This window comes from Dendronephthya gigantea, unplaced genomic scaffold, assembly GCF_004324835.1.
Source record: "Dendronephthya gigantea isolate DGI-Jeju-01 unplaced genomic scaffold, DenGig_1.0 000000F, whole genome shotgun sequence".
Classification (NCBI taxonomy): Eukaryota; Metazoa; Cnidaria; class Anthozoa; order Malacalcyonacea; family Nephtheidae; genus Dendronephthya; species Dendronephthya gigantea.
In genome coordinates, this window is record NW_021163010.1 from 4,355,354 (window position 1) to 4,379,038 (window position 23,685).

Here is a 23,685-nt window from a genome sequence, read left to right on the forward strand (position 1 = left end):
AGCCATCGTGGATTTTTTCTGCATTAAAATAGTAAGTATGATACCAGTATAAATGATACAGGGAGTTGGGCTAACTTTCTCCTTTGTAGTCTGTAACTTTATGTCGAGTCATTCTGTGCTCTTGTCTAACTGTTCGCATACGCATTGTTAAGGCTAATTAAGTAATAGTTTGTTTCGTCGGTCAAAACTGAAATTTCCCCTTTCACTGAAAACATTTCACAAATATGTATTTATCATTCTATTAAGTTCAGATTCATCATTCAAGTCATCAAGTGTTTGAGAGCCCATATACAAAGTCTCTATATATTTTCATTTTGATGCTAATCGTATATGGCTTTTTTGTGCTTCAGAGGGCGACCAAAGGTCTTTGTCTTCAAACAAAAACCGTTCCGTGAGAGCTCACTGGTTCCGTATAACATATCTTCAATCACTGAAATTATGAGAACAACAATGGCAAGGCTCCAAGAGTCACAAACGTAGAAAATATTCCTTTCAAACAAATCATTAACTACGACATAGAAATGCAAGGGAATTCAGGGCTACAACAGATTTCTAATTCTGTATCTCAAAAGCTTGGAGTCAAAATACTGTCATGAAAACCGAATATATATACTTTGGGCAGAGCGAACTTTCTCCTATAAGTCATATATAGTTTTAATAGATATGCAGTGAGCTTTTTACTCAGCCTTTACGAAAATATTTGCTGATCCCAAATAGGTCTGCGGAACCCGTTAGAATTTGGGAGACGACAATGCATATCCCCTGCATATATTTGAGGAAGCGAAGTAATTTTTATTTAGTTTACGGATGTAATTAATGGCAAACAATAAATTGTGATGAAGAAGCCATTTTGAAGAATGAAAGAAGGGTAGGGTTGTTTGAAAAAGAGGAAAATCTTAGTGTTTTCAAAGCAGGATGACGGTGCCCCACGGTTCCACGGCCATTGTTCAAAAGAGCTGAAAAATACATAAAATATCTTGCCTGTATTGGACAACCTTGACAGGAAGCAACAAGCAATATTATATTATTGCACGGTTCAACCCGCGCAAACATTTCTCACTACCATATATTGGGTAAACCTCCTTCATTCTTTATGGAATATCAATGTCGGTTATGTTGGTTCTATATACTTTCACAACCATGCACGACGCACATGCACTTGTTCGCTATATGTACATATTTTTACATATTTGATATTTCGATGGCTACTCTTGCCTTGACTTACATGAACTTTAATTTATTTGTTAATCGCGAGTTTTGTCCTCGTAAAATGTTTACTCATACTAATTAGGCAATTATCTTGGTACGCCATAAACTTATCAATAAGTCATTTCGATGACATCAATATTTAAAATAACAGTGGCTATAGACATCACACACACCGCTCCGCAAAGGTTGCGCTCCGCATGATTCATGGATGAAAGTGTTTCGAAAGAAATTTTAATGAACCTATACGCTAACGAATTTGCATGAAAATTTACAAAGGTCATAATACTAATTGCAATATCAGCATGAGACAAATAACACGGAAAATAGTGTGATATTCGACTTCTTCGAAATCCGATTGTTTGAGTATACACTGCATACACTTGAAAGGAAATACTTTAAAGTACCTACATGTAGTGCCATATATAGCCTAAACGCCTCCTATCGACCTCGTTCCCAGAGTATTCGCTCTGCCCAATATACTCCATTTTACATTCCTCTGCAAATTAAAATCTTAATTGTTGACTTGGTCTGTATTCAGTCTGGGAACTGCAAACTCCAATTTAGTTGTTTTTAAGATTCACTTCTCATCAGCTTGAGCAAAGCGGTCGGCCATTTTGTTTTTGCTACGTATACAGTACTTATGTTAGCTAATATACCGTGCCAGGTAAAAAGACGACTAGAGCAAATACCTGCGTGATTATAGCCTTTGAAATAGTATGAGGTTGGAATCGTTGGATATACTAAAATATCTTTTTACCATTCTTCAAAATATTCCAAATCAGTACCAAAGCATCTTATTTCCATGTAAAATTCAATTCGCTATCAGTGTTACCCAATCGAATTTTAGCCAAGTAACTAATACCATAAAGTAAAAAGGTGCAACCAGGTTTAATAGCTAAAGAGAACTCTATATTCATACATTTTACGCCCGTTTTAAAATTAAAGACTACAAGTTTTGGCGTAGGCGGGCTTATAGCAGACAGCTGGCGTTGTTTTCGGCTAAAACTTTCAAACTGAACTTTTAAACAGCATTTGGACTTTAATTTCGATTCAATATATTCTAAACTTAACACGGTTCATCACGGTTTGTCTCTGATATTTCATATTTCAACTCATGAAAACGGGTGTAAAAGTTATTATTATAATATCTATATTCAATGCACCCACAGTCTACATCACAACGTGTTCATTCAAATCCAGCTTGATGCTGCAAATGATCAGGGTGAAGATAGGTGATATCATCCCATGGATGTCGATACAAACCTTGTCCCAATCGTTTCTGATCTAAATAATGACCTACAACACAAAAATATGAAATTACATTGTATGTCTGGAGCGACAAATTTTAGCAGCATGATTGGCTAAGCACCCTGCATGAAATCAGGACGTTCCCTCATTAGCTAAAGCTATTAGCAGCATTTAGGCAAGACTCGAAACCACACTAAAACATCTGAACCTTCAGCATTGCTTAGAAAGGAATTATTTCATCCAAGTTAATGAAAAAAGCTTTAAAATTGCCTGACCGTCTCTTACCAATAAATCCCATAGACCGTCCTAACACAAACAAGCCATTTAGTGCTCCAATGGACACATATTCATCAGCTTCTTCTCTATATATCATAAAAAGCGATATGTTAATGTGGACGACACAGCCAGTGCCCAGTGGTCACCCAAATTCATCCAAATCATTCGCCTGGAGACTGGAGTGACCTTTCTACTCGCACCTTTTAACCCCCTATAATTTTTCTTCCGCTCTTGCCTGAACATTATACGCGTTTCTACTTTGCCCCGGCATGGAACCTAACCCTTAAAACCGTCTGGCTACCGTGCATGCTACCCAAGTCAAAACCAGGCTCATATAAGTCCTCTTACATAGCCACAATCAAGCGCGAAAACATGAGAACGATCATAACGTTTCCCATGCAACTTCCAATGCATGAATGCAATTATAATTTTGAGGGATGCTAATTTGTAAAGATTGTTCGAAATGCTAAGAAAACGTTAGCAGATCGTAAGAAATGTTCGTATTTGACAACTTTAGATGCCTCTGGAGTAGATGTTTTTGATATTTCACCTTGTAAAGGAGCCACAATGTCGCAAAAGATCAACCAGGCAAACTGCAATACAGCCATCGACGTTCAAAATAAGATTCGGTTTCTGTAAATAAGTGAATATTTCTTTATGTTTCGGATCAGATGTTATACTATAGTCAACAAGCGTTGCTGTTACTGTTACTGTAGCTATGAGTGGTCCCTATACCTTGAAAATAAAAGAATCCCTAAAAATTGACCATGGATTATGGATTTGTATATTTTTTGTACCTTAGCTGTCGTAACCTTCTCTACATTCAGAGCAAAGTTTAGAACATCATTTGATGGAAAATGTTCCAAAGCGAATTCCTTGATTATTACAACACGTTTGTCGGGATTGTTGATCTACAAAGTCACAAATCTATTAGTATTATTAGTTAAAGATATACATATACATAACGTATGTGAAAATGGAAGGCCCTGTCGCGTCAAGTTAGTGGTAGCCTTTCATACGTCGATGGTACACCACTTTAATGAAAGTTAATCCATACCGATTTTACACGATGACCAATGCCCATGATAAGTTTTCCACATTTCTTATTGTTATTTACGAATTCCATTGGAGTTATTCCACTGTCACATCCTTCGGAAAACTGTTTGGCTGATGCGTCTAACGCACCACCAAAACGGTCACCCTAAATTCATTTGATAAATTAGCACTGTGCATACCCTCAATACCCGTTTTCGCCATTGCCTGCCATGCGGGCTGTCCATGCGCCTGTTTGGTATGCACACCATGTCATATATATAACTCAGGCTTTTTATGAAGTTCTGTGATACATATTTCATCACTAGAACACTTACAATTGTTAGCAAACCCGAAGCAAGTGAGGACATCAAATCTTTACCAGCTCTTGCAGTAACGATGGTATTGTGTGCTCCTGATACAGCTAAAATGATAAAAAGATTTATGGGAGATGTGAGGGAAAACTAGGGTTTGCATGCATGGGGTCATCTAATAATATTCAATCCTTCAAAATTAACAGATCTATAATTTAATAGAATAGAATTAATGGCATTTCTCTTAGCCATGCATAAGTGGAAGAATCACAAACAAATGATAATAAACAAAAAATATTCATTCAATATACCTGGGCCATGGTCAGCGGTGATCATCAAACACATCTCTAAAAATTTACACGCGAACTTTGGAAGTCTATATAAGAAGCAAATGTTGCAAATGACTCAGGCATGATTAGAAAGTTCATTAATCAACTCTTAACAATGGCCCAGGAAAGGTTAAAAATACAAAATTAATTGAATTGTATTTATTGTGATTTTCTAAAGTTCGATAGTATGTATTAGACATCATTCACCCCCCATATAATTTCACCATAATTACATATATGTATTCAATCAATTTAGATAGACTCAACAAACCTTCTTTGAAACCATAATAATCCGAGCACACCGCCAACTCCCAGATCCTCCTACAAGTGAAAGAACATAAAGATGACGTATATTAAAGGTTGCACTAGCGCATGCGCAAATCAAGAAGAATATCGAAAAGACGTGCAATTGCATGCCATCTCGTACCCAGAGCCTCCAAGGATATCGGGCTCTGGGTACGAGATTGGTACAATTCCTATTACGACGACTGTGTCACTTTATGGTATTGCATGGTAATTCAAAATATACAGCAGACCAACCTCGAATATTTTTGTAATGGGAACACCGGCGTAGAGTAATTCTGCTCCCCGTTCATCGCAAATACTTGACATGAAAGATGATGGTTTACGAATTAATCCCAACTCCTGAAAATGAATTTAGAAGTAAGCGCGCAGCACTCTTTGGTGGCATTTGCGCAGTCTGAAATCTAAAAAATATTGTCTCCACGCACCTGAGCCCAGCTGTAATCCATTGGAACCGTTGGCGGGGTTTTGTCGGGTTTTGGAACGAGCCGTCCATTTTTAACAAGGTCATCATATACCTCCCTATAAAAAGCAAGGTTCATATTAAAAGTAAAGGAGCTGTATACAGTAATAAGTTCCAATGAATCTGAAATTCATGTGAAAATATTAATTATAACATTTGCTCTCGTCGTACATATATGGTTGATAGCTAGCCCATTCGGTTTCGCCTCGTTGGTATAATTGTTGGATATTATACTAGTTCGGATAGCCTGGCAGCAGAGAAATACTATACTTCCGCAGTAAGCATAAACATTTACTTCTCAGGCTGGGGTTTCGCAAAGCGTGTCTAAATATAAGCGCCTGCTCGCACAAGAATACAAGTTTTTTTATCAGGTCTTCATGTCAAGAAGGGCTTACTAATCCATTGATGACAGCCACTTCACCCTACATGAAACTCATACTTTTTAATAACACTAATCATGGATGTTTCAAGTGTATTAGAGATTCTTTCCACTAAATAGCCAGTGCAAATCTGTTTATTGTGCATGTATGTAATATACCTTATGATATCAGATAGACTGTCAAAACTACTTGGTACATGAGCACCAACTGCCTTCAAAGCCTGTAAAGGTTATGAAAATCCATTTTTTAATTATATTACAAACCATTTTTTTACTTAAAAAGTAAGAGAATTTATTCGTATATGAAGTTGAAGGTTCATGCACTGTCAAAGGTAATCACGATATTCTATATTTTGACACGCAGTACCTTATTCTTAGCAACGGCCGTTTCTTTGTCCGAATGAGCACTTGATCCCGCATGGCCAAACTGAACCTATGAAATATCGATTTATATATTAACAAACAGCATAGAGTAGATTCTTTAATGTGTGAAAAAGAAAGAAACTTCTGATTCACCCTAAATTAACGAGGAGCATGGAAACAGGAGTTCACACTGGTCGAGTATCTTTGATACCCGAAGGGTTACCTCTGAGGTGAACATGGTACCACAAGTTCCAATGCACCAGGCTACCAATGGCTTGGTAATACGACCTGACGTAATGGCATCGCATATTAAATATTCCTCTGTTCCGCCAACCTGTAGGAGGTTCAATGTAACTTGGTTCAATTACGAAGATTCCAAAAATTAGTTTATAACAAAACTGTGTTGCCGAAGATAGACAAAAACTCATATGCTAGGGCACAGCTAATGCACTCATGAACGAGCAGAAAGATATCAACTTCCACATACCTCTCCCAACAAAACAAGCATTTTCACGTCTTGATGATCGTTAAAACGTAAAACATGATCAATAAACGTTGTGCCAGGATACCTTAACATCAGTAAAAATTTTAAATTAACAAATATATAAGTGGTATGAACGGCGAAATGGGAAAGTGTAAGAAGGTTATAGCCTACCCTCAGGAGTAAATGTATTCACTCTAGGCGAACTCGATTCTTATAAACTGACCGTCTCTTTTACCAACACTGTATTGATAAATTGCCCAAACTGGACAACTTAAGACTAATGTTTTTTAAATTACCTATCGCCACCAATAGCCACCCCTTCAAACACACCATCCGTTGTCCTGGATATTATATTGTTCAGTTCGTTTGACATGCCACCAGATCGCGAAACGTATGCAACGCTGTAAACATTCCGTTTAATCAATTGTATATTGAGCTCACATTATGGAAACAGATTATATAAAAGGAAGAATTGTAACTGAGCAAAATCGATTTGACTGTAGTCTGTAGATGAAAGCGAATATATTAAAGTTTTACCTTCCAGGTCTATATAATCTTGACGCGAGGATATTATCCAGCATACCACCGGTATTACCAATCCTGAAACAACCTGGTTTGATTCCGCCGACCTTGTTGAAACAGAAATTCATGAGCTATTACACTGTTTATAAACCTTCAGCAAAAATGCAGGGAGAGGATCAGTAATACCCAATAATATAATTCCATAACAACTGACAAGTAAAAATAAATATCATGATTGTAGTAAAGACATGAAATATACAGCATCGTTAGTAAGGCAATACGATAATTGACGTTAACAAAGTTTGTAGTAACTCCTACCGTTGCAGGTCCAATTATGGTCACATCTTTTTCTTTAGCATGCTTATTTAGTTTTCTCGTCATCGCTTCTGGAATTCCTTCCGCGATGATGGCAATAGACCTTATCTAAAAATGGAAAATAATCGGATAAAATGACAGGATGGTTGTTTTTACCGTGACACTGGCTGTTTTTAATTCTCTGGTAAGAGGGAGAGTGTAGATTTTTAGCAGAAAACTGGCAGTTTAAAGAGGAATAAGGGGAAAAAAGTGAGAGTCAAAAGACAGGAATGAGACCACAGTGGAAAAACATGACCGAAAAATTCGAAATATTCCTTAGGAGCAAATCTTAAATCGCTTGGCATGTCGAATTCATTGAACACTTGTCAAAAGGGCTTTTATGGAAAGTAATAATTAATTGGAAAGCTATAGACAGAGTCTGATTTAATAAAACCACCTTGTGATTGTTATACACTGGCATTGCTTGTTTACCTGGTTGCACCATGCTGCTGTTTTTGTTAAGAATAAAGGTACATAAGGAAATTGTTTACATATATAGAAATAATAGTGGTAATACTGTAACTGACCTGATCGAAGTTTAAAGCTTCAATGGTGGAATCGTAGGCAGATCGAAGCGACGCAAAATTCACCATCACATCAACTTCAGGATGCTTCTGCATGGCTTCTTTCATATCTTTATACACTACAAATCGACAATGTATACCAATATTTGAATATGTTCTCCATCAGTATATTTCTAGTACAATACCGGTGTTTCGATGCACATGCGCGAGGCTCGAATTAAAAGATCACCACAATGCGTACATTGAATACATTTATTGCTATATTCCGTTATGATATGCGATAAACAGCTACAGAAATTAGCCAAGGGGCTTGCAATATCAAATACAGAGGTTTCTTACCAGGAATCATGATTTCTTTATGACCGTAGTAAAACTTGATTCTGTGGTTGCCACTATCGAAAGTGAAAAAGTCATGTTGTTTAGCTTTATATACCATGCAATCCAAATATCTGCTGTTAAAAAACCTATGCAAACAACTTGTCTGACCTAATCATATATTATATTGTATATTTACCTAAATGGGTATACTATGGCCGCAACAGAAGGTAGGTTACGTTCACAGACGTAGTCAAAATCAAGCATACCCTAAAATACAGATGCATTTTCAGAGATAACGCAAACTGAAAGGGAAAAACAAAGCACATTGCTTCTTGCAACAAATGCTTGCAAGTCCATTAGAGGTTGCAAGATAACTAGAGGTCAGTATTGTGTAAATGAAACATGATTTTTCGGTAAAACAACGATTTTCCTGGATTAAAGTTTATTGTGCATTTGTTCTGTGTGATAAAGTACCTGAACAGCTCTTGACTGCATTCCCCATATAATTGCTCGAGTCATATTATGAAACAAAGGTTCAGTTTCCATGACATTAGGACCCTGAACTGATTTCGCCGACTTCATATTTTTTAAATCTGATGCGGAGATTATGCGTTTTGTTTGAGCGAGGACTGGGCCCTAAAATAGAAAATGGTACCGTTCTGCACGAATATTTCTAATGACAAGTTCTCAGCAATTGCTTCCTGTCCCACAATCCACTGTACACTCCATTGACTCCAATCCTTTTTATATATGTATAATGTAAGAGAAATAGGCTAGGTACTGTACTAAATTGTATGGCTTAGCAAATAAACATACCGTAAACGACAAAATTTTCAATATAGGGGACATTCACGACATACCTTATCAGCAGATTTAAAAAACATATCAGCTGCGGTGTTCGAGTCTAGCACAAGTTGTTTGGGAATTTCACGTTTACCCAAAGCCATACCAACCACTGCAGTCATGTGAGTCTCTGTACCAAATACATGCACAGGAACACCAAGTGTCGCACCTTCAAAATTTGATACAAAAATTAGTTAAAAAGAAACCCTCACTCAGACAAAATGTACTGTACATGCAACAATAACTACTCCATCGCTAAGGTTTTTGAGGGCGGTCGAAGTCAATGTTCTCCATTTTGCAAGTTAGTCAAATAAGAATGATGAGTCCAAAGAATAACACTACGTACCGACTTCTCGCATGACTCGTAAACCTTCTTGATAGTTTGGACCACCACGACGAACGAATACAGTCACTTTATGCTCGATCAATTGACGTTGGTATTCTTGAAGAGCTCTCACAATACCCTGGAAGAGAAAATATTTTTCATCACATGCAGCATTACCGTGTGTTTTTTCACAGAAAGAAGAAATGTCCCCTCTGGTACTTCTTTTCTTAGAAAAACCATTGTTACCCATGCAGTTCTGCTGGTATAATTCTTGCTACTGTATCTTCCTCACCATGCACTATACTTGTAAGTTAAAACACCAACAAAAGCAGTTTACCTTAAAGGTCGCGGATACGTTGGTAAAATTTGCAATGCCTCCACCGATGATGAGTATTTTACCTGTGCGACGAATTAATGAATTATCGTGAATTTTTTGTTCTGGTAACAGGCTGCAACAGTTCAAGTGTATACCGTTGCGTCAGACAAGTGATCATCCTGGAATTTAAACGATCAATGCAAGACTATGGATCTCGATTGTTGAATCTTGTCAGTAAAGACTTACCATCTGGTCTCGGCTCTCCGTCAGCTAACAACTTTAATATAGTCATTGCATATTGGTAAGTTTGACTTTCCGTTGGAGCGCCAGAATATTCACCATAATTTGCAAGCTCTGATGCTCCACCAAGCTCACATATTGTATCACTAATAACAACAAGACGATTGGAAATAAAATTACATTAAATTATAATATAAAGAGGGTGATTAAAGTAAAAGTTGTGATATAGGTGAGTAAGTTGTGATTATAACATTGTTTTTACCAAATATTTCGCATTATTGTCATTTGCTAAGGTGTTTTACCTGTAAATAACTGAAGCTCCACCACCGGCGACCATTGTCCAAATTCTTCCTGCTTTGTTCAAAACTGTTAGTTTGAGAGATGCACCGCTTTTAGCATCAAGGTTGGCAATAAACGCTTCCTAATACAAATTAAAAAATCACGATCGAGCTCACACAATGATATTTTTCCTGCATGCATGATTGTAAGGACATAACTCTAAAAATTAAAAGCAGGATTCTAAAAATAATGACCAATATTCACCTCTGGATAAGCTTCTCGTCCAAACGGAGGAGGGAATGTTATTTCTCCCCACTTTGGCTTACAAATGAAGTCTGCAGTTTGGTCAAGTTTTGCAGCAACATCCAGAATATGGATGGCATTGCCAACAATAACTGAACATTACGAAAATGATAAAAAACATAGTTAATAAAACGGAGTGTCTAGTTAGATGTAATGTAACATTGATCTCTCTAAAGAAGCTCTTTTCCCACTAGGCAGAATTTTGCCAGGAGGGCAGGATTTTTTTTCATATAACACAGACACCCACACTCCTCTTTCTAATATATGCTTCACGGGCCCTGATAGTAAGTTAATGCAAGTAATCATACAAAACATACCAAGCGGATTTATTTCCAGATACGTGAAGTACAAATCAGTAAAGGTCGCAAAAAGAGACGATATGAAGTTCACCAGTAGCCTGGTTAACGGAAAATTTCAACTGTTGTACTAAAGTGTTGATTAAAATTATAGCAGAAATTCCTTAAAATGGTTTTAATTTTCACATCTTGTGCCACAGAGCTGAAAAACGCGGATAGGAAATGTATAAAAAAAGACGGCAGGATTCAGTTGCAGTTTATTGTAACCAGTAGCACACGTTATTTTAAGGATTGATGCATTGATTATACCATATATACTTGTTTGATGTACAGGGTGTATAAAAAAAACGCAACCACTTAATATTCTAAAATTCATATTGTTCATAAGCTCAATAGATTTTATGCCTCTGGGATTTTAAAATGGCTTCTAATCGTACAGTTCAACTGCTAATGGTCAAATTAATCAGCCACACTAATAATGGTGCAGCTAACAACCGAACAACGAGCTTTTATTGTCGTGCATGATAACTTGAATGCTAACTGTCGACCTTGTAAAATAAATTGTAAATAAAATTTTACTCGTTAAATACTTTCATTTCAGCTTGTTGGTTTACGCACCCGACTTTGTTTACTGATGATTGTGCCGCTAGAATATGATTACAAGCTTTCTCGCATTCCAGGGGCCAAACGTCTTTTGTGTTGTAGAACAAAGAGGATATTCATGAGTATTAAGTGGTTGCGTTTTTTTTTATACACCCTGTATAATATATACAATTTCAATACAATGAGAACTGAAAAGCATAATAAACCTCTTCTTCTCCCCTGAGACTTCTGCCAATAACTCATTTTCAATCTTGTTTACATCAACAGTCTCACCAACTGCAATATCCAACCTTTTTGCCTTGTTAATGTAAAAATATAAACTGTGATAAATACAATATATCAAATAATACAAATAATTTTTTTAACATTTTCAACTTTCTATGCTCCCATAGTACTCACCTTGCTATCAACATCACCAATATCAACACCACCTTCATGGTGAAACAAAATTGTATCACAGTCTCGTTGTGCATATATACAAACATAATATTCGTCTTCCTATATAATAAATGGAGATCAATCAAAACACTTGATTTGACTGAGGTGATTGCATGAAATAATATATACACTATACTATACCCTTACTTGTTTGTGTTCCACAAAGGGTTCAATAATGAATCTTTTTAAATTCCCTTTAGTCTGCCCAATCTATATTATAGAGTAAAATATCATAAAAATACGTGTTTTTGTTCATCTTTGACAATACAATATAATACAATAGAATTAATGTATAAAACAAATAATTTTATTTAAAGGGGATATACATGTTGTACAGTTACTATCAGTGGCGTGGCTAGAACAATAATTAGGGGGGAGGGGTGTTTATTTATATACTGAGTTAATGCCTGATGGGTTTCTTTTGTAAGTTCAATAGTTTACGATAGAAATCCATCAGGCAGAACTGAATGTATGAATAATCAATTATCATCCTAGCTGCACCCTTGGCCACTATATCCTTGTAAGTTGAAGGCTTATCTTTTCCAGGGCCTTATAAATCTTGTCAATTGAATTAAATACCTGAATTTCTTGGTTTAAACGCTCTTTAATCCAATCTTGTACTTCTGGCAAATCAGCTTTAACCTTAACCAATCCAAGCTTTCCTCGTCTTTTTATCAACTGATCAGGCTTTACAACCAGTTTCTAAGCACATCACATTGATGAATTTAATAAATCAAATCATCACATTAGCAGTGGAGTTCAAATAAGCTGTTTGTTAACTGCCACAAATCCTTGGGCATTCTGACAAAATAAGTGTTAGTTAGAGGATTTTTGCAAGGTGGGACATGCAATTGTTAAATTTAAGTCATTGACCTTGCAAAAATAGTTTCATGCAGCACCAGGTACAACCCTAGGTAGGTATCTAATTTGATCTGGAAAGACTTGGGAGCCTTAGAAGGGGTGTGGGACATACAGCAAGAGGCAAGGGTGTGGAGGTGGTGGAGTATTCACTACTTTGTGACTGGGTCTCACTCTCTGAGTATAATACGGTATAATGCAATGCAAAAAGCTAAGGGCAGCCTTATCCAGCCAGACCAGTGCAATGTCAAAGTGACAAGGTGGCACCGTGGCACTGTCTGACACGTACATCGGTACATTCCTAATTTTTAAGCAGTTAATTCATCTGTAAAATATTATGAAGTATTTTGAACACACAAGGCGGTATTAATGAGTGCTTTCAAACAAACCTGAGTCCTTAGCCACTCGTTTTTACTGATCACATCATCCCATTGCACGCTTACAGTCACCACAGCGTTCTGACATTTCACGAATTCAGTATTCTGTAGATACTTTGACAACAATCCTTTCGCGTCTTCCTCGTAAATAGGCTTAGCTGACATATTTCACTCACGTGCAGTGATAGACGAGAAAAATCTGAGTATCTGAGCAATACGAGAAACTACGCTGCACAATGTTGCACAATCTGTTCGGTGCCAATATTGTCAATCAAATAAATTGTGTTGAACTATGGTCTACATACGGAAGACAACAAACAATATATACCCTCGTGGTTACGTATGCATGTAAATTCGATATCGTGTGTCACACGTGGCATGATCCTCCATCTATGTCTGCCCAGAATAATATATGGGTGTCATTACTGTCGTAGTATAACAATCGAGAGGGCTATGGGCCCCTCTTTTTTTGCTAAAATTTTCTTTTATTTTTCAGTGAAACAAAGCAATGTGATATTATTATAGAGAATTTTGACATATTGTTTGCGGTTTCGTAACACTATTAAGACTGTAGCTATTCTATTCATACGATATCAGAATATCAAATGTTCAGTTTGGGATGTTTCAGCCGAGAAGACAAAAAAAAAACAGGGAAATATCAGCTATTGCAATAAGGAAGCAAATGTAACCTGATGATGGAGTAAACTCCAAAACGTTCTTGCAATCTAATCAAATTTGTTATTACAGAAAGCCTTCTGGTCGTTTCAAAAAATATAGTATTAATGTATTATTACATTTAAATCAGGCTTTAGCCTTTATAGAGAAAGTTCGTTTCTAAAAACACCGAGTACTGTAGTACGTCGTCTATGGTTTCACGACATCGTCTGGCAATTATCACTGATAATTGCCAGACGATGTCGTGAAACCATAGACGACTTACTAGATTTATCAGTTATCACTTATCAGTTATATTATTATTCTGGCAAAGCATCATGGTCTCAGTAGGTAAATTTCGGGTGTAGTGGAAATCCCCTTTTATACATGACTAGGTTGCCTAGGTTTATGTGGGTATTGCATTAACTGTATCGAAGTAAGTATATGACTGATAGGTATAAGGTAAGTCAAAATTATTTCCTTTTCGGTAATGTAGGATTGAGGAGGTTGGGGGATGAAGGTGGTTCACCCAGAGACAGAGATAATCATATGCATATCGGCGATCAGTACAAAAGACGAATTGTTTCGGTTTCGCTGTGTGAAATGCTAAAATAATGTGCGAGACAATTCATTTTCATTGCCCTTCACATGTTTGTCAGTCAGAGATATATCTTGAAATTTTATTGCAGTTTTATTATGCAAGTTATAATACATGATAATTACAATAGTCCCCCAGTGTTTGTCATTAACGGTAGGGGTAATCAATCATAGCTGTGCTCCAGCTATGTCTCAAAATATTCTGTGATTTTGCGCGACATATTCCTGTAGGTTTTGACCTGTCTCTGGGTATGATCTGCCTCTGGGTGACCAAACCTTTATATCGATACATACTGAATTTTGCATGGGGAAAGGGTCTATTGAATTTAGCGTTACAAATTGTTCTTGACAACGACGTCTTCGCTCAACAAAGATCGATAATCGCATTACCTCATAGTATCTGCCTACTTTACACGATATGCACTATAGGATCGTGGTGAAGTAAACGATAGCGAGTATTTGCCAAAGTTGTAAATTGGTTGCCATTCACTTTTCCGAAAGGTCCGCGATCTCTCTGTCTCTTTTGATTTTTGAATATTTTAGGATTGTATCAGTTTTGGTCATGCATCTTACTTTACTGTTTCCCGTCGTAATCACTTCGGTGATTTTACTAACCTCAGTTGAGCTAAAGGTATGAATGAATCGGTTTTATTTTTTAACCTGACTTTCCACCATTTTTTTAATTCGTTTTCTAAATAGTTGAACAAGGTGATTTAAATTGTTTTATTTTATTCTTAAGGAAATTGATGAACAGAATGATGCGCATTTAAAGCAACTCATTGACACTTTGCCAATCTGAAATCAGAAATACTGATTCATTTACTCAAGTTGAACAAGACTGATTTTCTCACTACAAGTCTGTAATAAAAACATTTTTAAAATTAAGAACTAAACGTTTATGATTATGTATGGTTTGTCTCTACTTATAGTTCGCTCAGTCTCAAGCGAATCTACCACAAGCACACCAACCATGCTGACAACAACACCCGTCCAAGACAAAGGACACAGAAGTTGCACAAGTTTATACAAATCTGGTGCAAGAAACGACGGTGTTTATAACATAGATCCTGATGGCTTTGGATCTTTCCAAGTCAGATGTGATATGAAAACTGATGGTGGAGGCTGGACAGTGTTCCAAAGAAGAGTCGATACGAGTGTCGACTTTTATCGCGGGTGGCATGATTACAAAAATGGTTTTGGTGATCTTGACGGAAATTTTTGGCTTGGTTTGGACAAAATACATCGTTTGTCAAAGTCAGAGCAAAATGCTCTAAGGGTGGACTTGATGGACTTTACTTACGACCTAGCCTATGCGAAATATGGGTTTTTTTCTGTGGCTTCTGAGTCAGACAGTTATAGATTGAATGTTGGAAGTTATTCAGGTAAATTTAACAAAACGTTCAGTTCTAAACCTCGTGCGGGACAAGCTAAAGTGTATTAGTTAATTACCAACGCCAAAGTTGTAAATTGGTTGCCATTCACTTTCCCTTTTAGTCCGAAAATATATACGTAGTGATAAATCTTCCACTGAATATAATTGTGCATAAAATTTTCGCAATTCTTATCAACCTCTACTTTTCATATGGCAGCAGGAAGCAGCCTCTTGCCTTTCAACAGCAAGGCGGGCTAAAATTCAGTGCTCTTTCTATTTAAATTGCATTGAGACTTGTTGTCAAGTGCGTAATTCCGCTGCCTAGGCTGCCTTTAGGCAACGCTGGCAATGCAGCCAACGTCTGTAGTTACAATTTTTTAACAATAATTAATGTGTATGTCTTCCTAAGGAAATGCTGGTGATTCATTGGGGTATCACAACAGCATGAGATTCTCTACCTACGACCAAGACAATGATAATGAACCTGGCAGTTGCGCTACGCATAACAAAGGTGGTTGGTGGTATAACGCATGTCAGTATGCCCATCTCAATGGTCGGTACTTCGATGCAACTCAGGGACCTCAAATTCAAGGAATAAGATGGCTCTTTTGGAAAAACGACGACAGATCGATGAAAAAAACTGAGATGAAAAGTCGTCCTGCTCTGGTTTAACGTCACTTTTACAACGTGACAACCATGTACAGTAGTTGACACGTCTTCAGGCGCTTTATAATAAAATACTCACATAAAGATTGACATGAATTTAATTTTGATATGAGAAAGGTTCTGAAATCAAACTTGTATATTCCACAAATAATTTTAAATAAAAAGCTGAAAGTTTGAAGAATTTTTTCATACAGGAATATTACACTTTCACCAGCATTTTAACAACATCATCCAAGCTACAGTAGGATTTACCATACAAGCTCTGAACTACAGTTCCACCACTAACAATAGTTAATTTTCATTCCACCTTTGTATGAAGTTTGGAAAACAACTGTTTCTTTACAAATTGCACGAGATTTTCTTCAGTTAGGTATATGGTTAGAATAACAGCGAGTCCACATAAACCACCAGTAGCAATGTGACATAATCGCCAAAACCATCCGTAAGAACAACAGAACATAGAGTCTGACCACAATGTAAAAATACATGCAATGATGTAGGCCAGAAGTACTGGTTTTGATGGGAGAAATCCCTGTAATGGTCGTAGACTTGTATCACAAAAATATTCTTGAATATAAATTAGGCTAAAAAATAGAATACAAATTTTAATTGAGAAACAGGTGAAAAGAAAATTGAACTTACAGACAGGCTAAAAGGGCATTTTTTTGCCCTGGAGAATAAACTCACCTGTGAATGATTCGTAACATCATATTTAAGCAGTTGGCAAAAATAAAACCAACAGCTCCAAAGTATGTGAGAAACCAGGAAGACAAGAGAAAAATAACTGAGAAGACCACCATTTTTTTATTGTACTTCTCAACTGCCTCTTGGCTCATGGTTGCAAACATAAAACATTCAGTTATTCCATTCACTGCAATTATCAATATGTAGAAACAATGCCATCTTAATTGTGTTGGACCTACAAAAATATTACACTTTTTAATTAACAACCTAATTTTACCTATTATTCACGTTCCTATTCACATAATCCCACATATAGAAATAATGAATTTTTACCTTCTCCTGAACTCAAGATTGAGCCACCATAAATATCCAAGGCAAGCAATGAATATGAATAACCAAACACAACAATTGTCAATCCAATTAACAAAACAAATTTCAACACAGATTCTAGTGTCTCTGCAGCAAGACACAAACTTTCTGGTTGTTGTTTTGATGCTGGCTTATCTCTAACCAGTGTTTGAGTAAAAAATAGGTAATAACTTTCTTCCACTGGGAGGAATATAAATCTAGCTGCAAGGGATCCAAGATTATTGATCACATCATAAACACCTTGCTGTGCAAGAGTCAATGCATTGAACAAGGTCATCACATATCGCTCTCCCTCAGTAAGAATCTGCTTGAGTAAAGATTGCTTGAAAAAACTCCATGTCAAAGACAGCAACTTAAAATTTATCCATAGACTGTTTGGTGACTTACGGGAGGGAAAAACATCATTAAATGCTCGTAATGGAAATTCTTTGTCATTTTTCTTTGTATTCGCTTTGATGAAGTGGAAGAAGTATATATAGTATAGTAAGAAATATGTTAATGATTGCATTAACTGAGCAAAGCAGAAGGCAAGAAGACCTAAGGAAGGAACAAAATACACAAGCGATGCTGCAGTTATACATCGTAGCAACACTGCTGAACCTTCAATTACAACCTTAAGACGAACAAACAAATGACACTGAAATACAATCCAAAGAGGTTCGGCCATTAACTCCAGTATGGCACTTGAAGCGAAGCACACAACACTGGTTAAATAATCTTTAGCTAGTTCCATTGGTGGCATTTCTAACCAGTTTAACCAAATAAACCCAAAAACAAGTGAGGCCGAAGCGCCTAAAGGCACAGCTAACCATATCATATTAATAATTTGGTCCCATTTTGTTCCCTTGCTTTCTGAAGAATGACTCAAACAAGTTTTTCTGAATGCTTCCCTAGCCAAGAATAAAATAGTCGTGTAAAGTAGGGTCAGTCTAACGTTCACAAGTCCAAGAGTTTCTCGAGATATAAACCTCAGGATGAAAGCATTCATAAGAAAAGTAATAATCCTCAATGAAATTTGCAGTATGACATTATACGACGCTGATTTCATCGCACTTTGTAAAACAACATCACTTGAAGTCGCCATGATTGAAAAATTTGAAATAATTTGATTAATTTCACACCTAATGGTACTTCATGTATATAACGATATACCAGAACTGCGACGCAGAACGCTGACGATGTAGTTACATCTCAGAAAGAAAGAAGCGTACAAAAAAATATTGAGAGATTTATTGAGAGACCTATAATATAGAAAATTGGAAATTGCCCTCGGTAAGCCTGATCCACATTATAAAACCCGTTCCTCCATATCTCGACCTAATTATTGCAAATGATTAATTACGATTAATAACATAATTTCATGTACAATTTATTGAAAAAAATATAAATAGGTTAAAACTAGACAACCTAGTGATTTACAAATTATGTTACAAGCTCTTTCACAAAATAAAATACTGCAAAATATACTAACGTGAAAGGTATTTCACAGTTTTTGAGCACGACAAGTACGATTATGGGACACGTTATCTAAATAACCTAATGGTAACTACGTGAAGATGTATGTCTTAATAAATAAAATGATTCAATAATTATGGAACAAGTTTACAGATTTCATGAAGATCTATTTTTAATCACGATTCTAGTTCCCCAGCCCTAGACTAGGTACGCGAAAATTATACAGTCTATCTCTTTATAAGAAAACAACTAACAATTTTAAAAAGTTTTGAATATTGTCATGTACAAACGTTTTCACAGTACTGCATTGCACAGATGCAACATGCGTCACATGGCTAACAGAAATCTTCCGATCCTCCCCGTAAGGTGGCTGACATGGCTATGTCCATGATTTAGCACGAGTAGGACAGTTTCCATAGATGAAGGAGTTACCAGAGTTTTATAACCAAGGATGCCAGGCAGGATCCATACGACATAAATTGTCCGGACTCATCGCAGCCCCAACCAAGGTTGTCACCTTCGTCTCCGCTCCTTCAAATTCGGCCAAATCTGAAAAAGGTTCGAAAAGGATTTCTAAATCAAGAGCGACCTAATATCTGGCTTATTTCATATATGAACAGAAATAAGGCAGGATGATATGGATGGTTTTCACGTGGGAGCGACCATAAATTGTTTACAGTGGGTTAGAGGGCAGGTAGAGATTGCGAGAATTAGATTTCATAACAAGTTTATCATAATCAAGGAAAAGAACTCTTGTTCTACGTACTTTGTAAGCGGGTCATAATTGAACCAACAGCACCATTTACTAAATTTATCAACACTTCGTTGTCAATCTGTTCGGAGGATGACTGTCCATTAGAATGAAGTTGACCGTCGTGTTTCTGAAAGGAATATATTTTGAAACGTTTTGTAACCGAGATATTACACAATACACACTCAGTGCAAGCAGGTAGTTTTTGAATTTTTAAATAATTTATATCCGAGTATATAAGTCGCGGTCGCTCAATCATGAAAACACGCGTACCTATCATTTATATGAACAACTACAATAAAATCACTACCTTCTTATGCCAGGAAATCATTTCGTCTCTTAAAATAGCCCGCAGAATGCTATCAACGCTGAATTTTGGATCAATCAAACACCTCGCTGCGGCAACCATGGATGATGTCAAAACACCACCAATACCAACTGGTGATATTAGCTCACTAATATTTGGTGTCAGTCGAAATGGCACTGGACGATTTGCGTCCAGTTCACCTGCAAATAAATTAAATAAATTTTACTATGTAAATTAGACGCACTTGGAGACCACAAAAAGTTACCGCGCTCAGAAACAAGATGAATGATTGAACGCATTACCTTTGTTATCGTCAATTTCAAATTTATAATAGCCGACGTTTAATCTTCCACTCTCACGAATGATCTGCAGCATCTCTGGAGAGAGTCTCGACAGATGAAGTGTGAATTCCGCAAACTGAAGCAGAGTCAGCTGAGTAGTAAACTATACGAAATCATAAAAGATTAATCTTAGTTTAAAAACTCGGTGGTGGTTTTTGGTTAATTGCATCATATTACAAGTAGAACTATGTAAGCTTCAATCTATCATTTCTATAACAGAAAAGACGTAATGCAGATTCTTATCTCCCTGCGTGGCCAGAAAATGTCTTCAACAGGAAAGAATTTTAATTCTCATTTATTCAGGACCTGGAATGCCTTAGTTCTTGTAACCCGCATTAGAACGACATATATTGGTCACTAGCGTCTTTAGGTTCGGAGTAATCGGCATGGCGACATTTAAATTTACCTGTTTTCTGAATGTCCAAAAATCAGCTGCCCCTGGATATGTACGCTGTGCCCATTCTTTTAAAACAACTTCAGGAACAATGGTACTTTGGATCTGGAAAATATGACATGACGAAAATACAGTGCCATGGTTGGAAAATATATTGCCTTTGAATGTACGTGGACTCTATAACATGATATATTTCGGGGCAGATACAGCAGTAAACCTCCTTTACGTATATATGAAGACGTGTTTTCTCATATCCTTTTTACTAAGTTTGCGTTTGTATATATAGCGTAGAGAGGAATTATATATCCTCTAAGTTTGGTTGGATCAAATTATATATCTAAAAAGAACAATTAAACTGACCTCTTTAAAAATATCTCTGAGCACTTGATGTGTGCTTTGTTCTCCTCTTGCTTGTACCGCAGCTAATCTTTCGTAGTACAGGGAAACCGCCGTGTCTTCGTCAATACTTCGCTTTACATAGTGCTGGGAAATGAACGCATTGTATTACTCCGAGTTCCCCTCCCGTAAAACTATGAACTTTTTGCTGTTTCTTTACTGAGAAAAATTCTAATTCCTTCTAATATAAAATATAAAATTTCTGCCTAAACGTAATTCTCTAACATAACCCTATCTACGCTACACAAATAAATCATCCTGTAGTTTTAAAGTAAAGAAGTATAGGATATGATAACCCTTCCTCAACCTAAACTTCTTGTACATTCTCTCTTTAAAATTAATAAGACGCTAACCATTTTCATGACATCTTTTAATGTAACTGTGGTCGGCGAATCCTATATGAAGAGAAAAAAGTTCACCATTTGTCAGAAATTAACTGAGTTTATTCGAAAAAAATATGAGGATATGAGCATAATTTGTATTAAAATGTCATGTATAATTTAAGGTCGACATGTACATACACATTACCTCAATTAATCTCATTTGTGGTGAAACAGCTACAACTCGAGGTACAGTGAACAATAGATGTCTTTTGCTCGATTCCTGTTTCAACAAGAATGATTGAACTGTTTCATGAAGATGCACACAGTTTAAAGATCATAGAAACAAGAAAACACCAGTACAACAACAATTTGTCGACATGAGAATATTCCACAACACGACGAATGGAGAACGTGACGAACAAACATGCATGAGAGATCACAATACCTTGCGTTTTTCAAAGTACAGATTTAATATCCTCAACAATTGGAGGACACGTTCTTCTCTCCGTGAGTCTGATAAACAAGCATCATTCACGACCAAATAAGGATAAATCTGAAGAGATAAGAGGAAATAAAATCATGCAACTACCAGGCCTTGAAGAACATTGGACCCCTGCGTGACAAGCCACTATACATACCTTTCCATTATTTGCCCTGATGAACAACCTTCTAGCTGACATATTGTGTCTTTGGACCAGTTCAACACGAGGCATAAACTGAGCAATACGGATGTAATAATGACTGTGCTGGAAGTGAACAATAAAAAGGCAATAATATACATTTCGAAACCTGCCATTGTATTCGAATTTTACAATGGATTGTAATGCAACGTCCTATTACTTACAATGTTTGACTTGGGCATGAGAAATTCACCAGGTAATTCAACATCGGCGGTCGCGATGGAAAATACGCTAAGGAAACGACACCTTTCTTCAAGTAGAAATGAGCTATAAAGAGGATTATTGTACAATATTAGGTATATTACGTACTCTTAGTAAAAGCACAGCTGCATTATCTCGTTTTGCTGGATGATTCTCGAAGCCTTAATTTCCTTCTGCGATTTACAGGTAAATGTTGGGTTGAAATACAAAATAGCATAAACTTTACCTTGATAAAAGTTTCGTTTTTGCTTCAAGAATCTTGATCCACTTCTTCAGCTTTGTGATTAACTGATGAAGACCCATAGAATTTGGCGAACTAAAAAAACACCAGGCATACCAGAATGTTATACTTAAACAGTAATTAGCTACTATATAGACACAGACAGTAAGATTGTTACACCACAAACCTGAAGTCAAAATCAGATGTAAACTGTTCTTTCAATTTTTGAAACATCGGATCCTGTGCAGTGGCATGTGCTCGTCTTGCCAATGATTCCGATCCTGTGGAACTGCACTGCTGAGAAGTAGAACTGCCCAATTCATACCCCACTCCAAAAGTGCTCACCAGTTTCTTGACAAAACTCATCGTGTGAGGAGTTATTTTCGCATTGGAAACTAAACACAGCATAACCATATAATTTATTCAAGGTACTACAGACGTATTTATATTGAATTTATATGAATGTAGAATTAATCTTGTAGGCATGAACTGTTTTAAATGGCTTTTGTATAGCCTAGTTTAAAAAAGGAAAGACACATATAACAGTCTGAAGAAATGCACGTACCATCAGTTCTGGTTTCAAACGCGGTTTGATAACATTTAGTAAGAACTTGTCGTAATTGTCGTAGGACTTCTTCGTGCCAACATTCACGGAACCAGACCATCTGAAGAAAATATATAGTATCTACGTACAGCATGCATGCATGTCAATATTGACCTCAAAAAAATGCATGCAACAAGAAACGTTTTCAACCATTGAGACCAATCAGGAAAGTCTTATTAAATATTAATCAATAAACATATTTCCTCGATTAATTGTAGACAAACCTGGTCAACAATGCCCTCAAGAGCAGCGAGCAAAGTAGGATGCAAATCTCGTAATGCATGCATTATACGACTGCACAGCCACATCGACGGTGTCACGCGCATTTGTTCACCACTTTGAGATGCTGAAACATTACACAGTATAATAATGTAATAGTTGAGGTGTAGTTGCAAATACAATTGGAAAGGGGTGAATAAAATGAACTATTTGGTTCTTCAACGGAAATCGAACTTGGAGAATCATGGGGCTTACCATGAAGGGATTTCTATCGAGGCAGAGCATGCAGGGCATTCTAACTCGGGCCTAAAAATTGTTATCAATATATACCCTGCGCCTGTGGAGTTGATGTGTTTGCCGTTGACGTTGCAGTTGTCTCGTTTGGTTTTGAGGAATTATCCGAGCTGGGTGAATCCGCTGCACCACTTTGAGTCTGCAATGTACAATTTAAAAAGA

General features: G+C 36.7%; 4 protein-coding genes across 6 annotated transcripts in view; 1 reads left to right on the forward strand and 3 right to left on the reverse strand.

Moving 5' to 3' along the window:
• Positions 1 to 2,080: 2,080 nt before the first annotated feature.
• LOC114530732 (ATP-citrate synthase-like) lies at positions 2,081 to 13,181 on the reverse strand. The gene is made up of 33 exons (XM_028552380.1): positions 13,009 to 13,181; positions 12,341 to 12,463; positions 11,909 to 11,971; positions 11,723 to 11,821; positions 11,530 to 11,621; positions 10,742 to 10,821; positions 10,386 to 10,516; positions 10,145 to 10,263; positions 9,849 to 9,988; positions 9,624 to 9,685; positions 9,308 to 9,425; positions 8,979 to 9,130; positions 8,593 to 8,754; positions 8,315 to 8,385; positions 8,140 to 8,192; positions 7,804 to 7,919; positions 7,241 to 7,345; positions 6,938 to 7,029; positions 6,697 to 6,801; positions 6,404 to 6,485; positions 6,140 to 6,250; positions 5,921 to 5,986; positions 5,713 to 5,774; positions 5,140 to 5,233; positions 4,949 to 5,053; positions 4,680 to 4,729; positions 4,391 to 4,455; positions 4,104 to 4,189; positions 3,791 to 3,934; positions 3,531 to 3,644; positions 3,284 to 3,366; positions 2,743 to 2,819; positions 2,081 to 2,505 (listed from the first exon to the last, which is right to left on the reverse strand). Exons 1-33 carry the CDS (start codon positions 13,159 to 13,161, stop codon positions 2,396 to 2,398), a joined length of 3,285 nt encoding a protein of 1,094 aa, XP_028408181.1. The 5' UTR covers positions 13,162 to 13,181; the 3' UTR covers positions 2,081 to 2,395.
• An 80-nt stretch (positions 13,182 to 13,261) lies between these two features.
• LOC114530581 (transformation/transcription domain-associated protein-like) overlaps positions 13,262 to 23,685 on the reverse strand; it is a 52,766-nt gene continuing 42,342 nt past the window's right edge. Inside the window, exons 108-123 of one of the 2 annotated variants that reach the window (XM_028552201.1) lie at positions 23,560 to 23,662; positions 23,235 to 23,356; positions 22,972 to 23,071; positions 22,594 to 22,801; positions 22,413 to 22,502; positions 22,150 to 22,252; positions 21,944 to 22,051; positions 21,751 to 21,858; positions 21,511 to 21,585; positions 21,336 to 21,377; positions 20,947 to 21,069; positions 20,599 to 20,691; positions 20,154 to 20,295; positions 19,855 to 20,051; positions 19,560 to 19,674; positions 18,692 to 19,342 (exon numbers count right to left, since the gene is read on the reverse strand). In XM_028552201.1, the coding sequence (XP_028408002.1) occupies positions 19,233 to 19,342; positions 19,560 to 19,674; positions 19,855 to 20,051; positions 20,154 to 20,295; positions 20,599 to 20,691; positions 20,947 to 21,069; positions 21,336 to 21,377; positions 21,511 to 21,585; positions 21,751 to 21,858; positions 21,944 to 22,051; positions 22,150 to 22,252; positions 22,413 to 22,502; positions 22,594 to 22,801; positions 22,972 to 23,071; positions 23,235 to 23,356; positions 23,560 to 23,662 (1,839 nt within the window). In that variant the 3' untranslated portion in view covers positions 18,692 to 19,232. Of the gene's footprint in view, positions 13,393 to 18,691; positions 19,343 to 19,559; positions 19,675 to 19,854; positions 20,052 to 20,153; positions 20,296 to 20,598; positions 20,692 to 20,946; positions 21,070 to 21,335; positions 21,378 to 21,510; positions 21,586 to 21,750; positions 21,859 to 21,943; positions 22,052 to 22,149; positions 22,253 to 22,412; positions 22,503 to 22,593; positions 22,802 to 22,971; positions 23,072 to 23,234; positions 23,357 to 23,559; positions 23,663 to 23,685 lie in introns of those variants that run through there. The other variant, XM_028552277.1, reaches the window with a different exon arrangement.
• LOC114531211 (fibrinogen C domain-containing protein 1-A-like) lies at positions 13,985 to 16,449 on the forward strand. Of its 2 annotated transcripts, XM_028552883.1 has the most exons (4): positions 13,985 to 14,112; positions 14,791 to 14,878; positions 14,987 to 15,629; positions 16,029 to 16,449. In XM_028552883.1, exons 3-4 carry the CDS (start codon positions 15,146 to 15,148, stop codon positions 16,289 to 16,291), a joined length of 747 nt encoding a protein of 248 aa, XP_028408684.1. In that variant the 5' UTR covers positions 13,985 to 14,112; positions 14,791 to 14,878; positions 14,987 to 15,145; the 3' UTR covers positions 16,292 to 16,449. The 2 variants fall into 2 exon arrangements, with proteins under 2 accessions (XP_028408684.1, XP_028408748.1); XM_028552947.1 differs by having other exon boundaries at positions 13,986 to 15,103; positions 15,177 to 15,629; positions 16,029 to 16,448.
• On the reverse strand, positions 16,391 to 18,439 carry LOC114530837 (protein RFT1 homolog). Its single transcript, XM_028552469.1, has 3 exons — positions 17,303 to 18,439; positions 16,973 to 17,204; positions 16,391 to 16,869 (listed from the first exon to the last, which is right to left on the reverse strand). Exons 1-3 carry the CDS (start codon positions 18,420 to 18,422, stop codon positions 16,584 to 16,586), a joined length of 1,638 nt encoding a protein of 545 aa, XP_028408270.1. The 5' UTR covers positions 18,423 to 18,439; the 3' UTR covers positions 16,391 to 16,583.